Source organism: Rhagoletis pomonella, unplaced genomic scaffold (assembly GCF_013731165.1).
Source record: "Rhagoletis pomonella isolate Grant_MI unplaced genomic scaffold, Rhpom_1.0 Rhpom_scaffold_00008, whole genome shotgun sequence".
NCBI lineage: Eukaryota > Metazoa > Arthropoda > Insecta > Diptera > Tephritidae > Rhagoletis > Rhagoletis pomonella.
In genome coordinates, this window is record NW_023458562.1 from 34,570,390 (window position 1) to 34,593,373 (window position 22,984).

General features: G+C 33.9%; 2 protein-coding genes across 5 annotated transcripts in view; one reads left to right on the forward strand and one right to left on the reverse strand.

Moving 5' to 3' along the window:
- The window catches only part of LOC118744682, a 31,620-nt gene extending 26,726 nt beyond the window's left edge, over positions 1-4,894 (forward strand). For all 4 annotated transcript variants that reach the window (XM_036477872.1, XM_036477871.1, XM_036477869.1 and 1 more), the window contains one exon: positions 3,347-4,894. In XM_036477872.1, coding sequence (XP_036333765.1) covers positions 3,349-4,524 — 1,176 coding nt within the window. In that variant the 5' untranslated portion in view covers positions 3,347-3,348 and the 3' untranslated portion in view covers positions 4,525-4,894. The remainder of the gene's footprint in view (positions 1-3,346) is intronic.
- A 1,142-nt stretch (positions 4,895-6,036) lies between these two features.
- Positions 6,037-19,248, reverse strand: LOC118745285. Its single transcript, XM_036478810.1, has 6 exons — positions 19,007-19,248; positions 17,733-18,884; positions 10,817-10,945; positions 8,004-8,547; positions 6,670-7,320; positions 6,037-6,292 (listed from the first exon to the last, which is right to left on the reverse strand). Exons 1-6 carry the CDS (start codon positions 19,048-19,050, stop codon positions 6,140-6,142), a joined length of 2,673 nt encoding a protein of 890 aa, XP_036334703.1. The 5' UTR covers positions 19,051-19,248; the 3' UTR covers positions 6,037-6,139.
- Between the last annotated feature and the right edge of the window lie 3,736 nt (positions 19,249-22,984).

The following is a 22,984-nucleotide window of genomic DNA, read 5'->3' on the forward strand; positions in this document are numbered from 1 at the left end:
GGAGTGGAAGCGCGCACTGCTTACCACTACACCACAGCGGCCGACAGCGGTTTCGTTATTACTTACTGTTTATAAACTGAAATGTCGTTAAAACAAGCAATTGTTAAACGCTTAGGACCCATAAAATGGGAGCGCTGCATAGTGTGTCGTTTTCATATTAATACCTTATGAATAGAGCTGAGTAGGTGTACTCCCTACGCACAAAAGAAGTGAAACTTCATAGGAAACATTTTGTCTTGTTGTTTCTGTCTTTGTTTGTGTCTTGCCGTTGTCTTTCTTTATCTTGATATTTACCTTTGTCCTTATTTTATCTTTATCTTATTATTTATTTACATCTGCATTTCCATCTTGTCCTTAATCTTATTTTTTCTGTATTTTTGTATTTGACTTTGTCTTTGTCGTTGCCTTTGACAGCGTCTTTGCCTTTGTCATTATCCTAATATTTTTGTTTTATCATTTATCATTTTATTATCGTAATATTTATCATTTATCATTTCTCTTTGTCTATATTCTTGTATTTTCCGTTGCCTTGTATCTCCCGGCCCAGTGGTGTTCAACGCAATCATATTGCATCTTGAAGGAGGCGCTAAATATTTAACACAAACATCTCCGAACTCGATTAGGAAGATCCAATACAAAATCCGCACTACTAATGACTTTACTGAGCCCCCCCTAACTTTCAAATTTTACTTATATATATATAAAATAGTACCCTGAAATCCCAGCTTAATAGGGTCGAGCCTCCCCCCCCCTAAATTTCATTCTGGCTACGCCGATGAGTATATCGATGCCAGGTGGTATTTAGGTGTGTGATGAGGAGATGAACCTCGGTCGGATTTTTCTGGATCGTCCATTGTGTGATGGTTCTTAACTTCGGAATTTGAATGGTTTTTTTAATTTATCCTTTAAATGCTTAGTGCCGAGTATTTTTGTTTACAAAATCGATTCAGCTGATATATAACACTTTCGATGTCTCAAAGTGTGCCACTTTTTCATATCGGTGAATTAAGCCAATCAAGCCAACTAGCGTGGCAACGGGTTGTCGACAAAGATGCATGAATTACAGCTCCTTTAAACGTCAAGTCTGTTGTATGTAGTTTGTTGATATGTATTATGTTTTAAGGTCAACATGCGGATGAAGATGACCTTATTTTTCAGTGGATTTCGAAGAATATAAAGGTTTTTAAAATAACATGTTTTTGTGGCAGCAGTAAGTTTGGATGCGAAAGTCGCTATGAAAATTCCTTAGGATTTCCAGTTCACATTAATGATTGAACCTTCTACCTACATATGGGCAATTCCAGCGAAAAGTCTACCGCGTAAAAAATTTAAAAACCTAACTTATTTATAGACCGATATGGCTGCTATTTATAATACATACTGGTTATGTAAACAGAAACATTTTTGTCAAAAATTGTCTCGTTAGGTGGCGCCAGGGTCGAGATATTTTTCGAAACCATATTTATGCTCTCATTTGTTTCGTATTTGGTATGTTTAGTTGAAACGGAATAAGACATAGACTTGCAAAAAATGGAGCCGCTGGTGGCGCTGATGTCAAAATAAAAAGTACGCTCGACGTAAAATGCATGTTATTTTCCCGTTAAAATTTCTTTCAAGAATAATACCAACAAAACATTTTCAATTAAAATTTTAGTAACGTAACGCCAGGTAACGTCACGTCAGATAATTCAGCTGATTGTACATACAGCATACATATAAATACTTGGAAAACTAACCTTAAATATTTCCAATATTACTACAAAAACTTTTATACAAATAGTCTTGCCCAATTCGCAAAGTTTTGCAATTTCGTAACCGAAGTCAAATTCCACTTGTAATTTTTTTACTAAATAAGGGGACATTTAATTGCTATGCAAATCTAGAAAAACCTTTTTAGAATTTTGACTTTTTAAATTTTTTTTTTACATTTTGTCATACGAGCGTCACGTAATGCCAGTTTGGAAATACCCATATGTATCATGATTCAATAATACAAGGTTGTGTAATTTGTGACAGCTAAAATTTGACACTCCTTTATCTAGATTTGTATTTTGGAAGTAGGAGAATGGTGAAGAATGTGATCGCCTTTTGCGAAAACGGTAGTGGAATGGTACTACAAAAAGTACGCAAAGTATACAATTAGAAGTAAAATGTTTATTATTAATTCTATGCGAATTTGCAATATATTTGGTGTTTTAATGGAAATACTAAACAATACATAAAAATATGCATTTTTTGGTTTAAGTTATTCGTCATTTCCTGGAACAAATCTAGAATACCGACCGTTCAGCTATGCAAAAACGAAAAATGCAGATCACTAGAACTTTTTATGCTCATTTTAACCATGCCATTATTTGGCGCAAGTAAAAAATGAAGACGTTCTAGAAGGTTAAAGTTCAGTTTTTAGATATTTTAAATATTAATATATTATGAACTATATAACCGATTAAAAAACTAATGACCACACCATAGATTTTTGTATTTTTAAACCAAACCCACTAAAAAACGAACAAATGTTATTTTTTCATGAAATAACCTTTTTTTGAAAATAATCTGCATAATTAATGGTAAAGAAATTTATATTATTTAGAAAGTACAAGTTATTATCTTTAATTCGATATTACATATTTTATCATGATCTACTTTTGGGTTTCAACAATTTAGTGATAATAAAAAATACAAATAAACTTCTTATATCTTCTTTATTTTTTACCTGCCCCAAATAAATTTGGTATCGTTGAAGTCAGCGTAAAAAGTTCTATCAATCGGCATTTTTGGTTATTTTATAGCTAAACGGTCGCTATTCTACACTTGTTCTAGAAAATTACGCAAGCGAAGGTGATGCCAACGAATATTTAGTATGAAGAATTTTTGGTTTTACTACTAATATCACTAGAAACTATAGAGTAAGCAACATTCTGCACAAGTAAAGGAGCCGATTTTATGTGTGGGAGCGAGAATACTGTTTTATTACAAAACCTTTCTATTATTGAATCATGCATATGTATATAAATTTGAATCAAAAACTCATAAGTCACGGTGACAGCGTTCAACACATTTAACTTGCTTACAAGAAGTCTTTTGGTAGCTACCAACTACAGGCAACTGTACAGCTTAAGGAAAACTATTAGAGGGTCTGCTAGGACTCAGTAGAAAATCAGGATGGTTTAAAGACATGTAGGGATAGGTAAACCTCCTGGACATCGAGATGGGCCTTTGTGCCTGTCGTGCCATTAGGATCGCTTATTTTTTATAAATTTCAGTTTTCCTTAAGTCCTAGGAATAACTAACTGTTCTATCTGACATATGTATTTTACCAATTTACTGTAATCTTCTTTCATTTCAGTTATGCTTGGATTGATTTTACGTCATTTGTCCAGTAATAAATTTCTTTTACTCCTCATATTTGTTCTAAATTTACGTGATTTCTTGGAACAACTACACACCTACGAATTCAAGCGTTATCCTCTTGAACAAATTTATAGTAAAAGTCAAATTAAACAGTGTGAAGTGATATTCGAAAGTTTAGAATATGATTACCAATCGAGTACACACAATATTTTTAGCCATTTGTTGGCCAAAACCGGAAGTCGCAGAAAAACTCAGATATTTCGCAGCAAAAGCGGTGTTAACAAAATCATAGCAAAAAGCTATCCGAAAAGTCTGGAATTTATAAAACTTCTCAATTTTCCGCTAAATCGAGAACTATTAAAGAGAGAGTTCCACCTGCAAGCACCGAGCTTAGACTTTCAATTCTGTCCCCATGAAAGCATACAGCGTTTTGTAAACTTTTTCAGCACCACGAGTGGTTACAACGAAACAACGGTTTGGTTGTTTATGCTCACTAATGCGCAGCTGATCTTGCAACCCTATTTGCAGAAGCATGGCTTTCCAGTGCCGCAAACGTTTGGTATATGTGGATTTACCGCTTATCAAGAGCATGTTGGACAGACGGTGGAGCACTTCTACCCGGCAGATTTCCAAATTAAACTACGAATCGTAAGGCAACTACTTGAGGCAGCTTTAATATTTACAAATGGCTTTGAAGGATATCGCATATATATAACCGATCTGACCTCAGACAATCTAGTTTATAATGTTGAACGTGATAAACTTTATTTCGTTGACTTGAATACAGTGTATATAGTGGATGCGAACAGCACAATTGATAGTGATGGTGTTGATCATCATGACTTAATTGCGTGCGACAATTGTTTTGCATTCGTACCAGATCGTTTGTGTACGAATGGGTTAAGCGATTTGAATGTGCTGGAGTCTTGTCTCTTTATTCGCGAGGACTTGAAAGGGGATCAAACAAAAGGCTTCTTAAAACCAATACCAGCGGAAATGGAGGTGAAATATCCGAATTTGGTGCAGCTACTAGACGAATGTGTCGAAGGTGCGACATATAAAGAAAATTCCAGCGTCAACAGCAACAACAACATCGGCAACTACAATATGTCGCGTTTCATGGCAGCTATTAAGTTAATTGAATTGTTAACGAATATTTCAGGTGAAAATTAAGCGATTTACAGTATAAGTGAAAATCCAAAGTGCACTTTTTAATATTAGATATACACTGGCGATCATGTTAGAACTTACCACCACTATTTTTTATTTAAAAAAAAAATGCGTTAGAATCTCGTACATTAATAAAAAAATATATTTTTACTTAATTTACGAAGTTCTACCTCATTCAAAAACAAATGGGAGTAAGTTATATTTATGTACATATCGTTTGTACGAAAGTCCAGTTATTACTCATTTAAATCCTATTAGAACTTAGAAATAACTGCTACAGCATAAAACTAGTTATAATCTTCAATAAAATACAGAGTTTATAAAGAATTTGGAGCTAAAGAACTTGATTTTCTATTAAGTATTTAATCACTCCATAAAGAAACAATAATGTTCTTTTCGCACACCATTTTCAAAAGGCAATAATACAAAAACAGGTATGGCAGTAGTTTTATAGTTAGAAAATATAATAATGAAGAAAAAAATATTTGCATTAATTGGATATACATAAATACTATGAATTGATTTATGCAAAAAATCTACTAAGTTTTTGTTTTTTAGTTGTGCTCCTTTTGAAGAACGTGTGCGATATGTAGGTTTACACTAAATGGATTTAAGGTTATGTTATACTATAAAAAGAAAATGAATGTGAATATCTATTGACAATTGAACAAAGTGAATACCGTAAACTTTAAATCGATTCTTTTACTGTGCTACTTTATTAAGTTTTTAAATAAATCAATGAACTTTTTAATGTTTTTTACTGTTAATACAAATTACAGGGTTATTTTTTTTCTCGAAATCATATTTTGAAAGTTAAAGGTTTCGAGACCTTCGAGACCTTTCTTCACCACAATTTTTATCATACTGCCGCTAAATAATTGTTTCACAAATTTTATTATTTTTATTATTGTATGGGTCGAATTCCTAAGTTTGTTTGCTAGGTTGGAGCTGCTTCGGCCGCTTTTGTTTTGTCATATGTGATGAGTTTTGGAACGAGTCCCTTTTCGTTCAGAACGAAAAATTACACTAAAGATGGCACAATACCGAAACAGGTTTGTCCCCAAACTAAATTTTTCATGGGATGACGAAAATTCGTTCCAAAACAAAAAATACACCAACCCTTTCTGAAGAACAGAAAAATCATACATAATCAAAAAGAAAAAAAATTGTTATATCGTATTTTTTTAATTCTTTTTTAAGTTTGTAGCGTACGTAAACTGTTTCTTTCAAGGAGGAAAGTTATAATTTTGCTACAACTTTCTCGATTTTTACATTTAGGAGATTCACTTCTGATTCGCTCCTGATTTTTTTTTATTTTTGATTTTTTTTTATATTTGCTTTTTGGTTATTTTTTAATATTCTTTTTATTTTTTATTATTTATGTATGTTTTTTTTTATATTTTTTATTGGCTGATGTCGAACATGCTGAATCCAAAGCAGTTGTTTTTTTGTATCGATTTCATAAATTCTAACTCCAAAGTAACAATATTTTTTTAGTTTAAAATCCTTATTATATTTGCTATTTATGTACATATTTTTATACATAATAAAATTTTATGAAACTAATTTTGTCGTATTTTCGGAAAATTTCTCCAAATTTATCTACATCACTTTCATTTTAGTTTTCATCCAAATACTTAATGTCGTTCTGCAGATCCTTTAGCTCTTTCAACATACTCTTTGTCATTTGACCCTCCGGCGTCTCGGGGGGTTCATAAATTAACATTCGTATTGATTCACGTAGCATCATTTCTATTCGTTTCAAAAGCTCCTGCAAGTTACAAAAATAAAAAACAAAAATAAATTAAATAATAAATACATACATATTACGAAATTCGCCGCTTAATTGCACTTAAAAAATTGCACAAATTTTGTTTCAATTAACCGGAGAATCAATTAAAGGTATATCCCTTTTCGATAGTACATATTATTAACCAATCAACCGGAAGTCAATTAGTACCCATAACGTTTTTCGAACTTATTTAAAATAATACTTAGATTAAACATTTATTGCATTCTGATCTCAGATTTCAATCTCTTATAATCAAATGATAAAAATAATTAAAATTAAAAAATAATAGCAGCCAGTTTCGCAAAAGCAATTGAAATTGAGAACAAAGGCTATACACTAAAATTCTTGCAACTTACGACAAGCTCCGTTTTCTGCAACTCCTTTTCCTCGTATCGCATGCGTTGCAACTCTGCCGATGTATTAGCCATTTCATAGAGTACAATCGCTTTCAACCGCGAAATACCTGGTAGAATAATCTGTAAAACACCAAATATATCCTGACAAAGTCGCACTTTGCGCTCGTAAACCTTCCGGCCCGGCTGCAATGTGAAATTTTGTAGTATGGAGCGCAAAATCGCCGCAATATTTTGCTTGATATCCAGCAATAGGTAGTGATTGGGATGAAAGTAGCGCGTGAGTTTGGCCAGCAAGAGCTCATAACGTGTAATATCATCTTTGGCATGAAACATTTCTTCTTTGGCCCGTTCCACCAGCTGGTCTACAGTATCGACCGGTAGCGTATGCCCACACTGCAGACATTGCCACAACCACGCCTGCTTAGGGAGAATTTTCGATGATTGCTGTTGCGTCTGTGGCTGCGGCTTCTGCACCGCATACTGCTTCCTCATCTGCTTTACAATGAAACCCCCCTCTCGCTTATTCTCGGCACAACGCGCGCACATAAAACTGCTCATATGTGAACCCAGCTCGGTGGGGTCCTCACAGCGTTCACATTTACAGTCGAAATACTTGCCCACCTTTAGCATATTATGCCGCTCGTCGGTGCCCTGAAGCGATAAAATTATTAACTTTATTCTTATACAGTGATGGAAAAATAAATAGGGACACGAAATTTTAGCAAGTTGTTCTTATTTTTCTTTGGTTTACTTAAAATTTATTATGTTTTTTACATAACTCATTATCTAACAAAAACGATATAAATTCATATTTCAAACTTTGTGCAAAAATTATAAAAAATCAGCAGAATTGCATTAAAATTTTCAACTTTTATAATCAGATTTTTTAGAATTTTTTTAACATGCAGTTTTATAGCCCATTAAATTTTAGTAGAGTAAAGTGCAAGTGTGAATTTTCTAAAAAATTTGGTTGATTTTTGATAAATCTTATTCTTTTTTCCATACAAAAAATAATTTAACATGCTTTGTATCGAAGAAAATTCATTCTACTAAAATTTAATGGGCTATAAAACTACATACTCGAAAAAGTTTTCACAGTCTGATTAAAGAGTTGAAAATTTAGATGCAATTATGCAGAATTTTTATAATTTTTTCATAAAGTTTGAAATAGGTATATATATGGTTTTTGTTAGATAATGAGCTATAATTTTATAAAAAAATAATAAATATTAAATAAACTAAAGGAAAATTGGAAAGATTAAAAAAAAATGTTGTGTCCCTATTTATTTTTCCACCAGTGTATATGTAGGCAATTTAAGATTTCAGCAACATACCAACAACACATTTGTGTAGCAATTATAGAGCATTTCTCCTTTGCTCACATCACGCGTGACAAACATTTTCAGCTGATAACTTTCATCGATACATGACTGAACATTCGATATACAACTGTGCGCTAAGAGTGCTGCACGCGGATAGATGCCACGTAACTGGCCTTCATCCGGCGCTCGTACCTCGAAACAGTTAACATCAACGATGGCCAGAAGTTTTTGCAGCAGTGTTACATCTATGGACTTTCCATCTTTCAGATATTTTGTCAAACCTGCGTTAAGTATGGGCTCGACGACGCCTTTTTGCGAATCTTTCCAAATTTCAGTGTTGCGCCGTTCTTCTAAATGCGCCTCCATTTGTAATAATTGCTCATAGTATGCAGCATTTGCTGGATTTTCGCGCAGAAGTAAACTTTTGAGAAGTCCGTACGTGTTAGGATTTTCCCTGAGCAAGTCTATGCGTAACTTTTCCATGTCGGCAAGTAAATGGCAGTCGTATTCATTGTGTGATGTACAATTGTCGCAGAGTAGAAAGACTTGGCAGGTGCTGATACGAATTAGACTTTTATTAGCAGCTTTCGAAAGTTAGGTTAGATGAATCTATTTAAAATTTTAAATCTACTGGGTATAAACTCGAATGCAAGTAGATGCTTAACACTATACCGTCTTATGGTTTAATCATTCATTAACTACGAAAACTGAACCTGGCTTAGCATTTTTTCTACTTGTCTAAAGATTGTCAGTTCGGTCCGTTAATAGGAGCTTGAATCATTGAAATGAAGATTAAACTTAAACAACTGTACAACTATGTACAATTTGTGTATAGAACGAAATAAAACGGTGTCCCATATTAAATTTAGATTTTAACATATTAATAAGCATCCTAACCTCCAATCTTCAAACTGTGGCTTAAAACCTAATTCATTAAACTGGAACACAGAGGCCCCTATTATGAGTTGCATTCGATTTTCGACTGTGGTCGAAAGTGCTGAGCGAACGAATTTTCGTTTGGTATTATGGCGATCATTCGATGAAGAATAGCGCTATTGTGAATTTCGCTCGTTTAGGTTGTTCACAATAGTATATTTTTCACCGCTGAGAAGCTTTGTTTACAAATCGAGCAAACTAAATAGTGTGCTTATACATATTTATGCAAATTTGTTCTAATTAAAATGAAGTAAAAAAGAAAGCAATTTTATAAAAACGTGGTAAAATGAGTACAACGAGTTCTGGTTCAACGATTCGTCAGAGGATGAGAGCTTAGTAAACTGGCCAGGAGTAGCAAATGCTCTCTTAAACATTTAAGTTTATTAGTCTTTCGAATATATTTTTATATACAATATATTTAAGAAATTTGTCTACCGATTCATTAAAAAGTTCCGACCATCTAAAGAGGCGTTTGTGAGCCAAATCTATTTAAAATATTTTAAAACTATCATTTTGTTCTCAGAGATCGTGCCAACAGAGCATTGGGATTTTCTTTCACAAGTAAAACCAGCCTTTCGAGCTTGTGTTTAGTATTCACGATGTTAGAACTGCATGAAATTAATAAAAATTGTTTAAAATTAGTGTCTAGCCGCCAAAATGTAAGAAAACATATACAAAATCATACATTTTTCACAATTTTCTAACACTTCGCTACACCATCGAAAGCAAAATTCTGTTCGACAGAAAATTCGATACTCAACGAAAATTTCGACACGCTTGCATAGCTCATAATACGAATTTCACTTTCGATCTTCGATCTTCGATAGCCAGCGAAGATCGAAAATCGAATGCAGCTCATAATAAGGGCCAGAAGATAGACTACAGAACCAAAATGTGGGATAGTACGTCAAATCTGGCTTGGACTACGTCCATTGCCCCCATTCTTATGTAGCGCGCTGAGCTCAGGATGATAATGGAAATCCACGCAGGAAGAATAGGTTTTCCAACAAAGGACTTCTTTCGAATAGTATACGTATAAATACAGTAGTCACGGCAACGAAAACGGGCTGCCTAGCTAAACAATGTCATCACCTGGCACAAATAAAAAGAAATGTTCTTGGCAAAATATACTGCGCTGTTTTGTTCGTTTGGTCCTTCAGAATACCTCGCTTGGCAGCGCCATGAAAGGCATTCTGATGTTTCTAGTAAGCCATCTTACTTAGAAGCGGTAATTTGCTGAACCAGAGATAATCCTAAAACGTAATGTTTTTCAGATACAACATATTCGTCAACTCTCGTCTCTTGAATGCCGGGGTTGCTTCGTGGTTCGAGTAATATTCAACAAAAGTCGTTTTTCTAAAGAGGTCGCCTCTCAGGAGCGTTCATGAGCGGTATAATATTTTAGGCCCTTTAATTTTTGCGACAACTTTAAAACGCACAGCATGAACTGTAGCAGCAGCTCTGCCTTACACTTTCCACCTACGCCTCCACTTTTACATTTATAAATACTTGTAAAAAATAATAGATTGGCGCTTACACATACATAAGTTAGTGTTGGTCTGAGCTTCTTCTCCGATTTGTGGCGTGCGTCTTGATGTTATACATAGGGGAGGGACCTACAGTTTTACGCCGACCCCGGACGGCGATTGTATTTTTATGAGAACCAGAAATTACATTTTTTATATATTTTTTTTAGCGCGCACTGTTAACCAACACACCACAGCGGCTTGCATTAAAAAGTTTGAAATAATTAGAGGATGCACAAGACTAATAGGAAATATATTATTGGCTCTTATTATATAGTACAGACATTAAGATATTATGACGCTTAATACGACTTGTGAATCCCCTAAATGTTTATTTTAGTTTCCTTATAAATTTATTAATACCTGCAAAATTGTTTAGTTAGTTTCAAGCAATTCGAGCATCGGCTATCGCCATTGAGAGCCAGCAGCAATATTGGCTGTTCTAGCAGACAAGTTTCGCCGGCTTTCATGTCCACTGCTGCGGTGACATATCTGCAAAAAAATATGAAATATGTAAATATTAAGAAATAATAATAAAACTATGTGTTATGTAGCTAGAAACTCAAAAATAGAAAAACAGGGACTCTAAATGGGATTCACATATGTTCATAGTATATGGGGCGTTCCATACCAAAACGGACGAGGTTCACACTTCATCTGTTTGATTTGTTTCAAATTTTTAGAGTTGATGCATAAACGTAAATAATAAAAAAATATGAAATTTGAGCTTGATTAATACGTTTTTAAAAACTTTACAGCACAAAAACAAAAACAAATCGATTTAATAGTTTGCCAAATATCGTGAGAACGGGGCGAGGAGAAAATTGAAAAAAATCACACATCCATACATCAAAGTTCTCTATGAAAAGAAATATTTAAAAAAAAAAATGTTTACTTGAAAAATTTTTCCCATACATACATGGTGGAATTATACAAGGTGTTGTACGTAGTGACAGCTCATGTCGACGGCTCCCTTACAAAAGGTTGTAATATGGAAGCACGAGAGAAACGGGAAGAAAAAAAGCCCGCTTTGCGAAGTAGTACGAAATTTGGTACTATTTTTCATATCAAATTTTGCATATAAATAGTTACAAACAAACAAGAAACAAGAAACTTAACGTTTGACATCGATAGACTCCATGTTGTTACCAGCCTCCTGAGGAAAAAGTTATCCAAAGCCTCAAACAGTTGTTGACCCGCGCCGCTTCCTCGGTATTGTAAATTATTATAGGCGTATTTTGCCTCACGCAGCAGTAATTCAAGCTTCCCTCAGTGAGTGCCTGAAAACAGCGCCCATCTCGCTGTAAATCCTTTGGAGAATACACAAAGCCCACGTTTTTTGTAGAATTAAAGTTTAAAATTTGTTATTTAATTTTCCGTTGTCAACGAATAAGAATAAATTTAATGTCAAATAATTGTTCAGTGATTGCAAATCAGTTTTAGAATAGGCTCATTCCCTACTTTTAGTTTTAGTTTAGTACTTTTTTTAAGGCGGTAAAATGTAGTTTTTTCAAGAGGGAAACATCGATTTTGCTAAGGGAGTCAAGATGGCGGATTAGAGCGAGAACGCTGTCAATATCCAACACCTTGTATTATTCCACCATGCATACATACATACAATTTTTTTTTTTATAAATAAATTAGGTTTCAAAAATATGCCATCTCAGAAAAAATTAAAAAAAATCACAATGGTAGCTCTGAGTATTGCGCAATATTTAGGTATACTGTTATGGGTTTCACTCTACAATAATTTGAGTTATGAATTTTTTTTACACCGAAGCTGAGTAATCTAGAAATCTACAAATTTTGAAATTTTTATTAGAATTTTTTTCGGGTATGCAGTTAGAGAATTTTGATGTGTGTATGTGTGATTTTTTTTCAAATTTTTACCGCGCCCGTTCTCGAGATATTTGAAAAAACTATTAAATCGATTTGTTTTTGTTTTTGCGCTGTAAAGTTTTTAAAAATGTATTAATCAAGCTCAAATTTCAAGGTTATTTAGTATTTTTTTTTATGCACCAACCCTAAAAAATTTTAAACAAATTAAACGCATACAGGGTGAACCCCGTCAGTTTTGGCATGGAACGCCCCATATACATCTACATTTGTACATACATAAGTAAAAATTGGATATCGGGTGCTGGCAAAGTACCTTCCCAATTTATCATTGCACTCAATTGTACACTTCTTTGCGAAGTCGTCCATATTTGTAGATTAAATAATTTTTTTTAAGTTAATTTAAGAATTCGCAATTTTGTATTACACAACGCTCAAACTACATTGTCTTAATTGGTTTAGTCTATTCAGTTTTCGCACCGGTAGCTTTTTGCTCCGATATTTTGCAGCTCAGTGCATTATTTATTGCAAATTAAAAAAATGTGATTATGTATTTCTTGTTTCATTTATTTCATTTGTAACAAATGTTTAGCACTCTTTTAACTTAATCGATGTTGTCCTAGGACACTTTTATTACATGCTACCAACTATAGTATTAGCCAACTTTTCGCGAGTGCGTTACGTTCCCATCAAGTATGCCCACAAAATGATGGAATAGAAGCGATTTGATGGCACAAGTAATTTGTCTGTTGCAGTTTGTACGCACGATCGTAAATTTAATTTTACAGATGCAATTGTCGTCTGCCAAATTACAATGAACATTTATACATAGCACTTGCATACAGTGGTGGCCAAAACATATGGAACCACGTCTAAGTTTCTAAAATCTACATATGCATATCTTATCAATAGCGTACTATTTCTATAGATTTTTTAAAGAATGATATTAAGTAGGCTCATAAAAATTAGAAATGTTCAAAATTTTCGCTTAAAACATACGCAATTTTAAGTGCTTTTCAAAAGTGACTGAAATACCTGCTGCTTTTGAAGATTTTACTTAAGGTTTATAAAATTAGTAAAATTAAATTATAATGTTGGAAAAAACAATTTTCCGATAAAATTTCAATCGAATATCCTAAAACTAAATTTCAGCAGCATATAAAGCTGAAATAATTGTCAGTGAACGATCGTAGGATCTTCCAAGAAAAAGTACTCACCATACAGACGGTTTTATTATATTTTTTACCTTAAAAAGCTGTTAGTGTCCAGCCTATGTAAAAAATTCGTTTCAGTTCCATATGTTTTGACCTCCACTGTAAGTACATTCATGGGTACATACATATGTAGTATGTTTGTTTGTAACTGCATGCACTGGGTATTAAAATTGGGAGCAGTGTGTTAAATAGAGTAAATTTACATGACATATATATGTATGTATGTAAAGCCACCAAAGGCAACTGTGATTTCGAAGTACTATACCAGTGCCGAAATACATATTTAAGAAACCAACTCTTAACCCTAAGATGCCGTAAAATTAATGTTAAAAATTCTGTACATTCTAGGAAGGCATTTCGAAAAGCTTTCTGCTCCTCACTGAAGGGGGACCAGGACTAGCAATTTGTAAAAACTCGTTGAAAAGTGCATCATGACGCAGCTTTATGCTTTATGCTTTATGCTCCACTTTCTCTGCAAAAGTAAGGAACGACTAATGGTCTATGTGCGATCTCACGGGTCAGCCTAGCTGGCCTATCCTTATTCCTATTCTAATATCATACACCCCTTTAAAGAGATATTTTACCCTCCATCTCGATCAGAATTACCTAAAACTTGGATCCGACTGATGTATTAATTTGAAATTTAGACAGCACTGAATCATTTCCGTCAAATTTCGTTGTTTGTCTGTTTCCGCGTCACAATTTTATCTATTCTAGGACTGAACCAATTAGGCTGAATGTCGAAAGTACCAGAAAATGATGGTTCATTGTTTAAAGGCCTTGTAAATACTGTGACTGGAAAAACTTGTCTTATATTAGTAAATGGGAGATCTAAATCGAATTTGGTCATGCATGAGACCTCTTATAAAGGCACAGACAAAATACAGATGCATTGACTAAAACTCGATGATGGCACTAACGCAATCGTCAATGGTACTGGAGTGGATGGAATTTAAACAAGAAAAAACCGGCATACCTACGATGTAAATAGTTTGTATAGTTTCTAGCGTTATCTTCCGAGCTACTGGATTTAATTAGTAGAACAAAACAGATATTTTATAGCGGAAGTACACTCACACACAATAGCAAAAAAAAAAATCTTCAGTCTCTAGGCGAATATTGTATCGTTCCGAATTTCATTGATCTCAAACAACCCGTTTTTGTACTTACCCACCAGATCTCAGTTTCTACCCCCTAACATACCACCCTACTTTCAGAAAAATTAAGCTCGCCCTGTAAGAATTGTTAAATTTTTGCCAAGGAAGTGTTTTGATTGTTTTGTTTTTTTTTTTCGAAATTGAAAATAAAAATTAATTACAAAATCCTGTGGCATACTCATATTTTACAACTTCCTTAAAAAAAAATAATAAGTGTTTTTACGAGTATCTTTTTTTAATGAAAAACATACCAATGTTTCGGAAGCATAATGAAAATGTGTGTTATAGTATGTATTTATTTTATTTTCCAAAAACTTGAAGTCAGCATTTTCTTAAAACTAGAGATATGTACATATTTATATCGTACACGATCTTCAAAACCAACAGAACTCAAAATTTGGCATTTTTGAAAGTATGCATTAAAAATGTACACAGAGCTTTTACTTACTTTTCAGCAAAAGCTGGAGCAAATTTTTGTTATAATTTGTTGAAAAAACCTAGGGTTAAGTCTTCCTTGCCCGTTTGATTAGCATGGCTAATAAATAGTTTTTCGTATTTTTTGACGAACGTGTAATTTTGAGTTGTGTCACCTTTGAACATTTTGTGTGATATGTAAATACGAGAAAATTCTGACTTTATTAAATGATAGTTTTGCCCAAAAAATGCTGTATAGCTAAAACATTTAATTAGTTTAATTAAAAAAAAAATAATGAAAATAATGTAAAATCGATTAAAATTGTACGACAATTTTGAATCGAAATTTTTGTAATATTGACGATTTTTAATTTTTCTTACCGTTTGATAAATTATTTTATGATTTTTAATATTTCTTTGAATTCAAATTTTTTATTTTTTTTCTTATTTCATTTTTAAGGTCTTGAAAGTATTTGGTAGAAAAAGCGAACGTAAATTACCATAGTATATTTTTCAAAGCTCATCGGAAAAGTTTTAATCTACATTTTTATAAATTTTTTTTTATAAAAATGTTATTTTTGAGTTTTCATCAGATTTAATTGAAATTGTATTTTTTCACTAAAATTTTTATTTTCGTTGTGTTTAAATTTTTCAAACTTCACTCTCAGACTTCATTTTTTGAGTTTTAATGTAGAACATACCGTCGTTTAAAGTACAAAACCGCGTAACGTTATTTTGCCGAAAATTGGATTTGCTCACACAAGCTCTTGGCACAAGCCTTATCCATTCGTCCTGAAACATACTACATAGCCAGAAATGCGATTGCTTTGAATATAAAAAAGAGAACAAATTTAAAATATGAATGGTTTTGCTCTCTAGAAAATAATTTATGTAACCTCACATATGTACTCGGAGTGTTAAGAAATCTTTAGTTTTAACATACGAATATTTTTGAGGTGCTTAAAGAGAGTTGCCACCCGTTTAAAAAGTTAGATTCAAATTGTTTAATAAGTTTAATGAATTATTAAAATATTGGTATCACTCGAAATGGGTTTGAAATTGATTTATTTCTGAATTAATTTTGGAGGGTTACCACATGTGCAATAAATCAAATTCAACTTAGTTCATCAGTTTATTAGAATATGTATCACGATGTCAAACGAAGGTTATTTAAGAAGGTTTTAGCTTGAAAATATTTTGAAGAGGGTTGCCACCTATTTGAAAAGTTTAATATAATTAACTTGTATACAAATTATATGAAATATTACAATACGGGTATCTAATTTTGTTAACTTATACCCAAGATTTACGAAATATTAAAATATGCGTGTCAACGTCATACATTTGTACTATTCTTTCGAATTTCAAAAATGAGAGGTCGAAATAAAGACCTTAGCCTGTAGATGTGCGAAAAGATTTTAATTTTTGAAATCAGATCTTTTTTATCGGTACAGGGGGATTTGAAATTTGATGGTATTAAAAACCGACACTATGCGGGAACTCTCTCTCCCCTCACTCGGAAATGGCTGCATGGATTTAGATGAAATATGGCACTCGGATCGTTTACAACTTTGATTAACATTTGGAATAGTTTCTAGGGGTTTGTACAACCTCATTATTTTTTAAGTCTCAATTTCGTTTACAAGAATTATTAAATATTGATTTTTAATTTCTCTATCATTATCATCATCATCATTTTATCGCTTTTAAGGATTTTTATTATTTTCAATCAAAAATAATTTTTTTGCTTGCATCTAAATTTGTTCAATAGTTGCTTTCAGATTTATTTATTGGGCTTAAGGTTTCTCTTTGGTAGAAATTGCGAAAAGAATAACAGCTTTGCGGCGATTTATAACGAAAAATCTTAAAATTGGTAAATTAAAATTTTGTTCTGCGTGAAAATCGAAAATGACGACTTCGAAGTTTGCGCCTTAAATCTTTTGTTAAAATTATAAAACATTGTAGTTATTGCTGATACATGAATAAAGGGTTAGTTGTACTATCTGATCGTCCAAACAAATCGAAAAAAATAATATATTTTGCAATTTTTATATTCTTTTAAAGAAATGTTTAAGGGTTTCACTAAATGTCGTAAGTGTCTTAAGATCGTAAAGTTTTTATAATGTCACATAACGGTTATTTTTATCACACATATTTTCATTGCATGAGGATGTTCTGATGGCTTGAAATATTCTGTTTAAGAATTTCTAGTGAGTCCCCAAATTTTTTTTTGCCACATAGCATAAATCTAGTGAGAAATTACATAATTTTTGAAAACTAAACTTATTTTAGCAGCTTGACTGCATTGATCTAAAAATTTACAGCAAGTACACTGCAGAATTTTTAGCTTGTTGAACCAAACACTTAGTGCTCAACTTTATTTTTAACATATTCCTAATGACCAATATTCAAAATCTATTTTCAAATGTTATAAAATTTTATGCTCCATTTCGCTGGGTATTCAGCTGTCTCAAATTGTCTTCGATCCGCCTCTGCTCCATGGCTATGCGACTCACTAAGTGCCCTTCAGGCGAATTACTCGGCTCGAAACGCAACATTTCTTTAGCTTTCGCAGCTATATCTCGCGCATTTTCTAATTTTTCCTAAGCAAATAAAAAAAATACAAAATTTTTTTTTGTAAAATTTCCTTTGCTTTACCCAAAACGTATTTTCACCTGAAAAATCAGCGCTGCATTTCCCACCTCTTTGTCCTCATAAACCAACTCGGCCAGTTCCATGAAGGATAACAGATATTCATACAACGCAATGCCATACAATTTCGACACACCCGGCAGCACTGCACGCACCAACGGCATCAGTTCCTCGCACAGCTGCAATTTGCGCTCTAACAAATCCTTACCTGGCACACACATAGGGTTCATAAGTATGGCGCGCAGTATAGACGCAATATTCTGTTTGATTTCCACCAACACAAAATGGTTCTGATGAAAACGCGCGCCGTACTTCTCCAACAAACACTCGTACGCGAGCAGCTCACTATTGGTCTCCAACAGCGACTCGCCCACTTCCACCAGTAGTTGCTTCACCTCATGCGTCGCCATAGTGGCTGCACAACTGTTACATTGCCACTCCCCACTGCGCTTGCTGCTGCTGCTGCCGCTGCATACTACAAAACCGGCGGCACATTTCTGACACTTCAGCGAGCTCATGTGCGTACCCAGCTCGAGCGGATCACTGCAGCGCTCACACGTGCATTCGATGCCCTTCGTGAGACGTAGCTCGTGTTGTCGTTGGCTGGTGCCCATTAATGGATTCGTATAGCAGTTGTAGATGACGTCGCCAGCACGAATGCGCACCGATGCATACAACTTGAGGCGAAACGTACCTTCGTCGAAGGTGACCACAGTGTTGGGCACACAATTATGTGGCAGCTGTGCGCCACACACGTAAACCCCCTTCAGGGTGTTGCCATCGTTTGCTGTGACGTCAAAAGCGTTGGCGTCGATGCGCCAGCAAAGCGTGTGTAGCAAATCGTGGGTGACCTTGACCCGCTTGAAAGCGTTCACTAGACCCGATTTCAATATTGGTGTGATGATTTGAACTTCACGTTCCTGCCACGCTTCGCTATCCACAACAGCGGCGCCTGGCGTTGTGCCAAGTGGAGCGCAATATTCGCTGGTTTGTGGATTCTCCATGAGCAGCAGCAACTTAAGCACTCCCAATATCGCGTAGTTCTCAACTAGTAGATTTTTGGAAATTCCAGCAACGGCCGTTGCATTGCAAAAGAAATCACAGTCATAGGCATTGTGGGTGGTGCAATCGATGCAGAGCGGAAAGAACTCACATTTCCTGTATATGTAGAAATGTATATCAGTGTATTTGTGTGTATGTGTGTGTGTGTGTGGAAAATACGTGCATTGAAAGTGATAAGAGTTGATGAGTGATTACATGCTGGCTGAGCGTCACTTTACTTGCACATCACAAAGGAGTCCTGCATGCATTGGCTGCAACGCATCTGTTCGCAGTCCCAATGAGGCGTCACGAGTAGTGGCTGCTCCTCCAGAATAACATCGCCTGGTGATAGTTCTGAGGTGGCCAGTAGTTTGCTGAAATTTTTAGAAAAAATTACAAATGTTTAGTAAAAATTTATTCATTTCGATATCACGCGTGCAAGGCACCGTCCTACGGAGACGTATTTGCCGCCATAAGCAGAGAGGCTGAAATACGAAGAGCTTGAAATTCTGGCCGACAAGAAAAAAGCCCGAAATTTTTCAGATCTTCAGACCTTCGAATTGGATAGGGAAGCAAATCAGCAACGCGTTTGGTTAATAAAATTTATCTAATATCATTGACAAAGTGCTCAGACGACTTCCTTTTAGTCTGTTCCAATAGCAGTCCGGTTTACAGGATTTAGTCAGAACTTACAGGAAGTCGTTCCTATTGACACAAAACCTGTAAGTGGGAACACATTTGAGAGAGTAAATGAGCAACTGTTCCTAGTCAGAAGTTACAGGATTTAGTCCGGAGATTTTTTTCCTGTAAGATCATGAAAAGTGTCAAACGATCAGCTGATTTACATGTGCAAACAAAAACAGAAAGCAGTGAAAGCAAAGAAGCTTATATTTGTTAAAAAATGGAAGTAAACAACGAAATATTTGAATATGTATAAATTTTAATAATTATTTAGTGATATTTCAGCCAAATCGGTGTAGTACCAATGACATGTAAACAAACCGTCTGACGTTTTTACAGGAAATAGTACTTTTTGCGTTCCTATGCACTTCTGCATCTGTTCTCCTTTTACTCTCATTTGAGAGCGTAAAATTGTAGTTTGACAGTTCCACAGGTTTTAGTCCGAAGTTCAAAGGAACAGACTATTTGCTAATAGCAGTAACCTCTACTTGAAGCTGCAGAAATCTAGTAGCTTACAACGGTAGCTCTTCCTTACAAAACAACATCTTCCAACTCTTCAGTCAACAACGACCCGCGAAAATAGTCACACGGAGGCGGAACCGATACGCACAGATAAATACCAAGTCGGAAGTTTCCAAAGATTTCTAATTGACTTAGTCGGAATACCCCCGTATGAGGTCATATAAAGAGTCTAGTTACTTTTGTTTTCCTTACTAAGCGTTGAAATTAGAAACAAATATGACCAAGTCGAGTCCGTTGAAAATAATAACCATTGAGTCTATTGTCACGTAACACTTTTCATTACAAAGTTCATTGACCTCAAGTACCATGTTCTAATACTCTCACACCAGATCTCAGTTCGTACCGCCCTAACGTCAGGCCCTTTTACATGTTTCGTCATATTTTCGGCATTCACCGTCGGATCTCAAAGTATTGTATAGTAGTGTTTGTCTTGAGGAAACAATTTTATTTTTTATGGATAATTTCATTGACCTCAGGTACCCCGTTCTAGTGCTTATCTACCAGATTTCAGTTCCACCCTAATGTCAGTAAATTAAAGCTCACCAAATACTACCAAACTTTTGCTAATTCAATATTTCGATTATTCCCGTGGATCTGTTTTAAAAAAAAAACTCTTATATGCTGAATTTAGATGCTACCGAGAAATGTAAAAAAGCGTCCCTGCCATTATTGCAAATTTTATATTTTTTTTACAAATTTTATTACAGTAAAACCTGCTTTAGTACCTCACGAAAAATGTCCGCTTTTTGAGGTACTTAGGCGGGTTGGGTACTTAAAGGAACCCGCTTAAGTACCTCGATGCGGGTACTTAAGAGAACATAATTACTCATGTAGTTACATCTTCTTGTTAACTTACATAAATACTTGAATAACAACATTTAATGAAGTATACGTAGTTTAAAACCAAAATCGTAGCATTATTTAAACACATAAACAATTGAAGAAAAACTTTATTAAAAAAATATTTAGTGCAATGGTCTGTCATTTTTACAACAATTAAAATGTTTAAAAAGTCAAGGTTGGACATATCATTTTGTACCAAATTCAAATGATATTGTTTGCCACTTATGTTTATTTATTAATTTTTAAGGTTTTTCAATCAGTGCAGTTCATTCCCTAACAAATACCATATAAACCTAAGCTTAAGATTTTGTAGAACACTTAAAACAAATTCATCACAATTTCAAACTTTTTTCTCAGAAGTGTTTTTTGAGTATACTGTTTTATAGTCCATTCAATTTTAGTGCAATAATGTGCAAGTTTCAAGTGGCTAAAAGTTACCGTTGATTTTTTAGAACTCTTTTACCGAATTTGAAAATACGTAAATATTTTAAGGAATTTTAAAAGAGCACTTAAAAGGGGAAAATTATAAGTAAAATTGTAAATGGGGCACGAAAAATTGAGGTACTTAGGCGGGTTGGGTAAATAAGCGGGGAGGTACTTAAGAGAGGGATTTTATTCTGATTATATTAAAAAATTCACAGTGTCCAAAAATGTTGGTTACTTAAGCGGGTTAGGTACTTAAGCGGGTTTCACTGTATATGTTATTGTCCTTTTCCGGTTTTTCCCAACACTTTTCTTTAGCTGCTATGCTGTTTATTATTATTTTTTTTTTGTTAGTAGTTTTTTTACCATAATTCGCCACTAAATTTCGTATCTCCACAAACCTTGGAAAACCTGCATTTTTAACAATTTTTACTTTTTCACTGTAACTTTGCATAGCTGCATAAAAAATTTATATAAAATACTAAAATGCTTAACGTTCCTTAGTTATTGTCTACAGCAACCGCAATCGATTCGAAATTGAGCAATATAAAGTAAACAAGAAGCAGAAACTAAGTGAGCTAAATACTTGGGGTTTCAAATACCCTACAATGAAAACTTTGGTGCCATAAAATACGAGAAAACTTCGTTATTGTGTGTGCGTGCTTTATTTAAATTTTTATTTTTTTATAATTTTTTTATTAATTGATTTAGTACTAAAGTATTTAATTTTTTTGTATTGAAGCAGAAATCCCTTGGCACATGTTACTTATGAAATTCTACTAATTAATTTGCTCAATGAATAGTTTGCCTACTTTTGTAGGGCATCTTAAATTCCTCGCAACAATCTACAATTACTTCTTGTTTTGTTTGTCTGAAACGGGTGAAAAAAAACAATCTCTATGTATACTAATTGAAATCATGAAAATTACCTCAATAATAGCCTTACCACAAGTTGTCAGTTTAGCTGATTCTGCTTTAATAATCTCCAATTTATGGCTATGTAATTGATAAGATTTGATGTACTATCAAAATCTGGGCAATATTGAAACCACACTTATAATGCCCAATCATTAGTTGGCTCATGAGGGCCTTCAGTATTTTCCACAGTATCACGGAGATGTTAGCATCATTCTTCTTCTCCAAACGCGCCCACCTGTCTCTCTTTAAAATTTCGCCTTATTTTTTCCATTTTTTCTTTTGAATCTTTGTCTCTTATTAATCCCTCACAATTATTAAATATTTATCAATTTTTTCCTACAGAAGACACTTTTAAAGGCTACTAAGTCGAATACGCCTTGAAAACTAGTGAAAATAGTGGCAACTCTGCGAGCTAATTACCCGCCGCGCAAACGAAAGAAAAGCCAATATGTGCGTTAATTTAAAATTATTTTTAAATACAATATATGTAGTATGTACACTGCCGGCAAAACGTATTGGCACAGCGAATTTTGCACAGTATATGCACCAATTACTATTCTAATATTTTTCCGCTATTAATTTTATAAAAATATGGTACATTCAACAACAAAAAAACACAAAAATATAATTTATAAACTTTGTGCAAAACTCGTGAAAATTCTATAAATTTTCAACTTTTTAATCAGATTTTTTAGAATTTTCTGGGTATGCAGTTTTGTAGCCCATTAAATTCTAGTATAAAAATGCAAGCTTGTTTCGAACATTTTTTTTTTTTGTATGGAAGAGACTGCGTGAAAAAAATTTCCAAAAATCAACGGTAATTCGTAGCT

Coding starts and splice junctions, on each gene's coding strand:
- LOC118745285 (XM_036478810.1), bottom strand. CDS start 19,050: ATGCGTTGCAGCCAATGCATGCAGGACTCCTTTGTGATGTGCAA. Junction 10,946..17,732: donor CAGGTGAAAATACGTTTTGG/GTAAAGCAAAGG, acceptor ATTTTTTTGCAG/ATATGTCACCGCAGCAGTGG. Junction 7,321..8,003: donor GCTACACAAATGTGTTGTTG/GTATGTTGCTGA, acceptor TTATCGCTTCAG/GGCACCGACGAGCGGCATAA.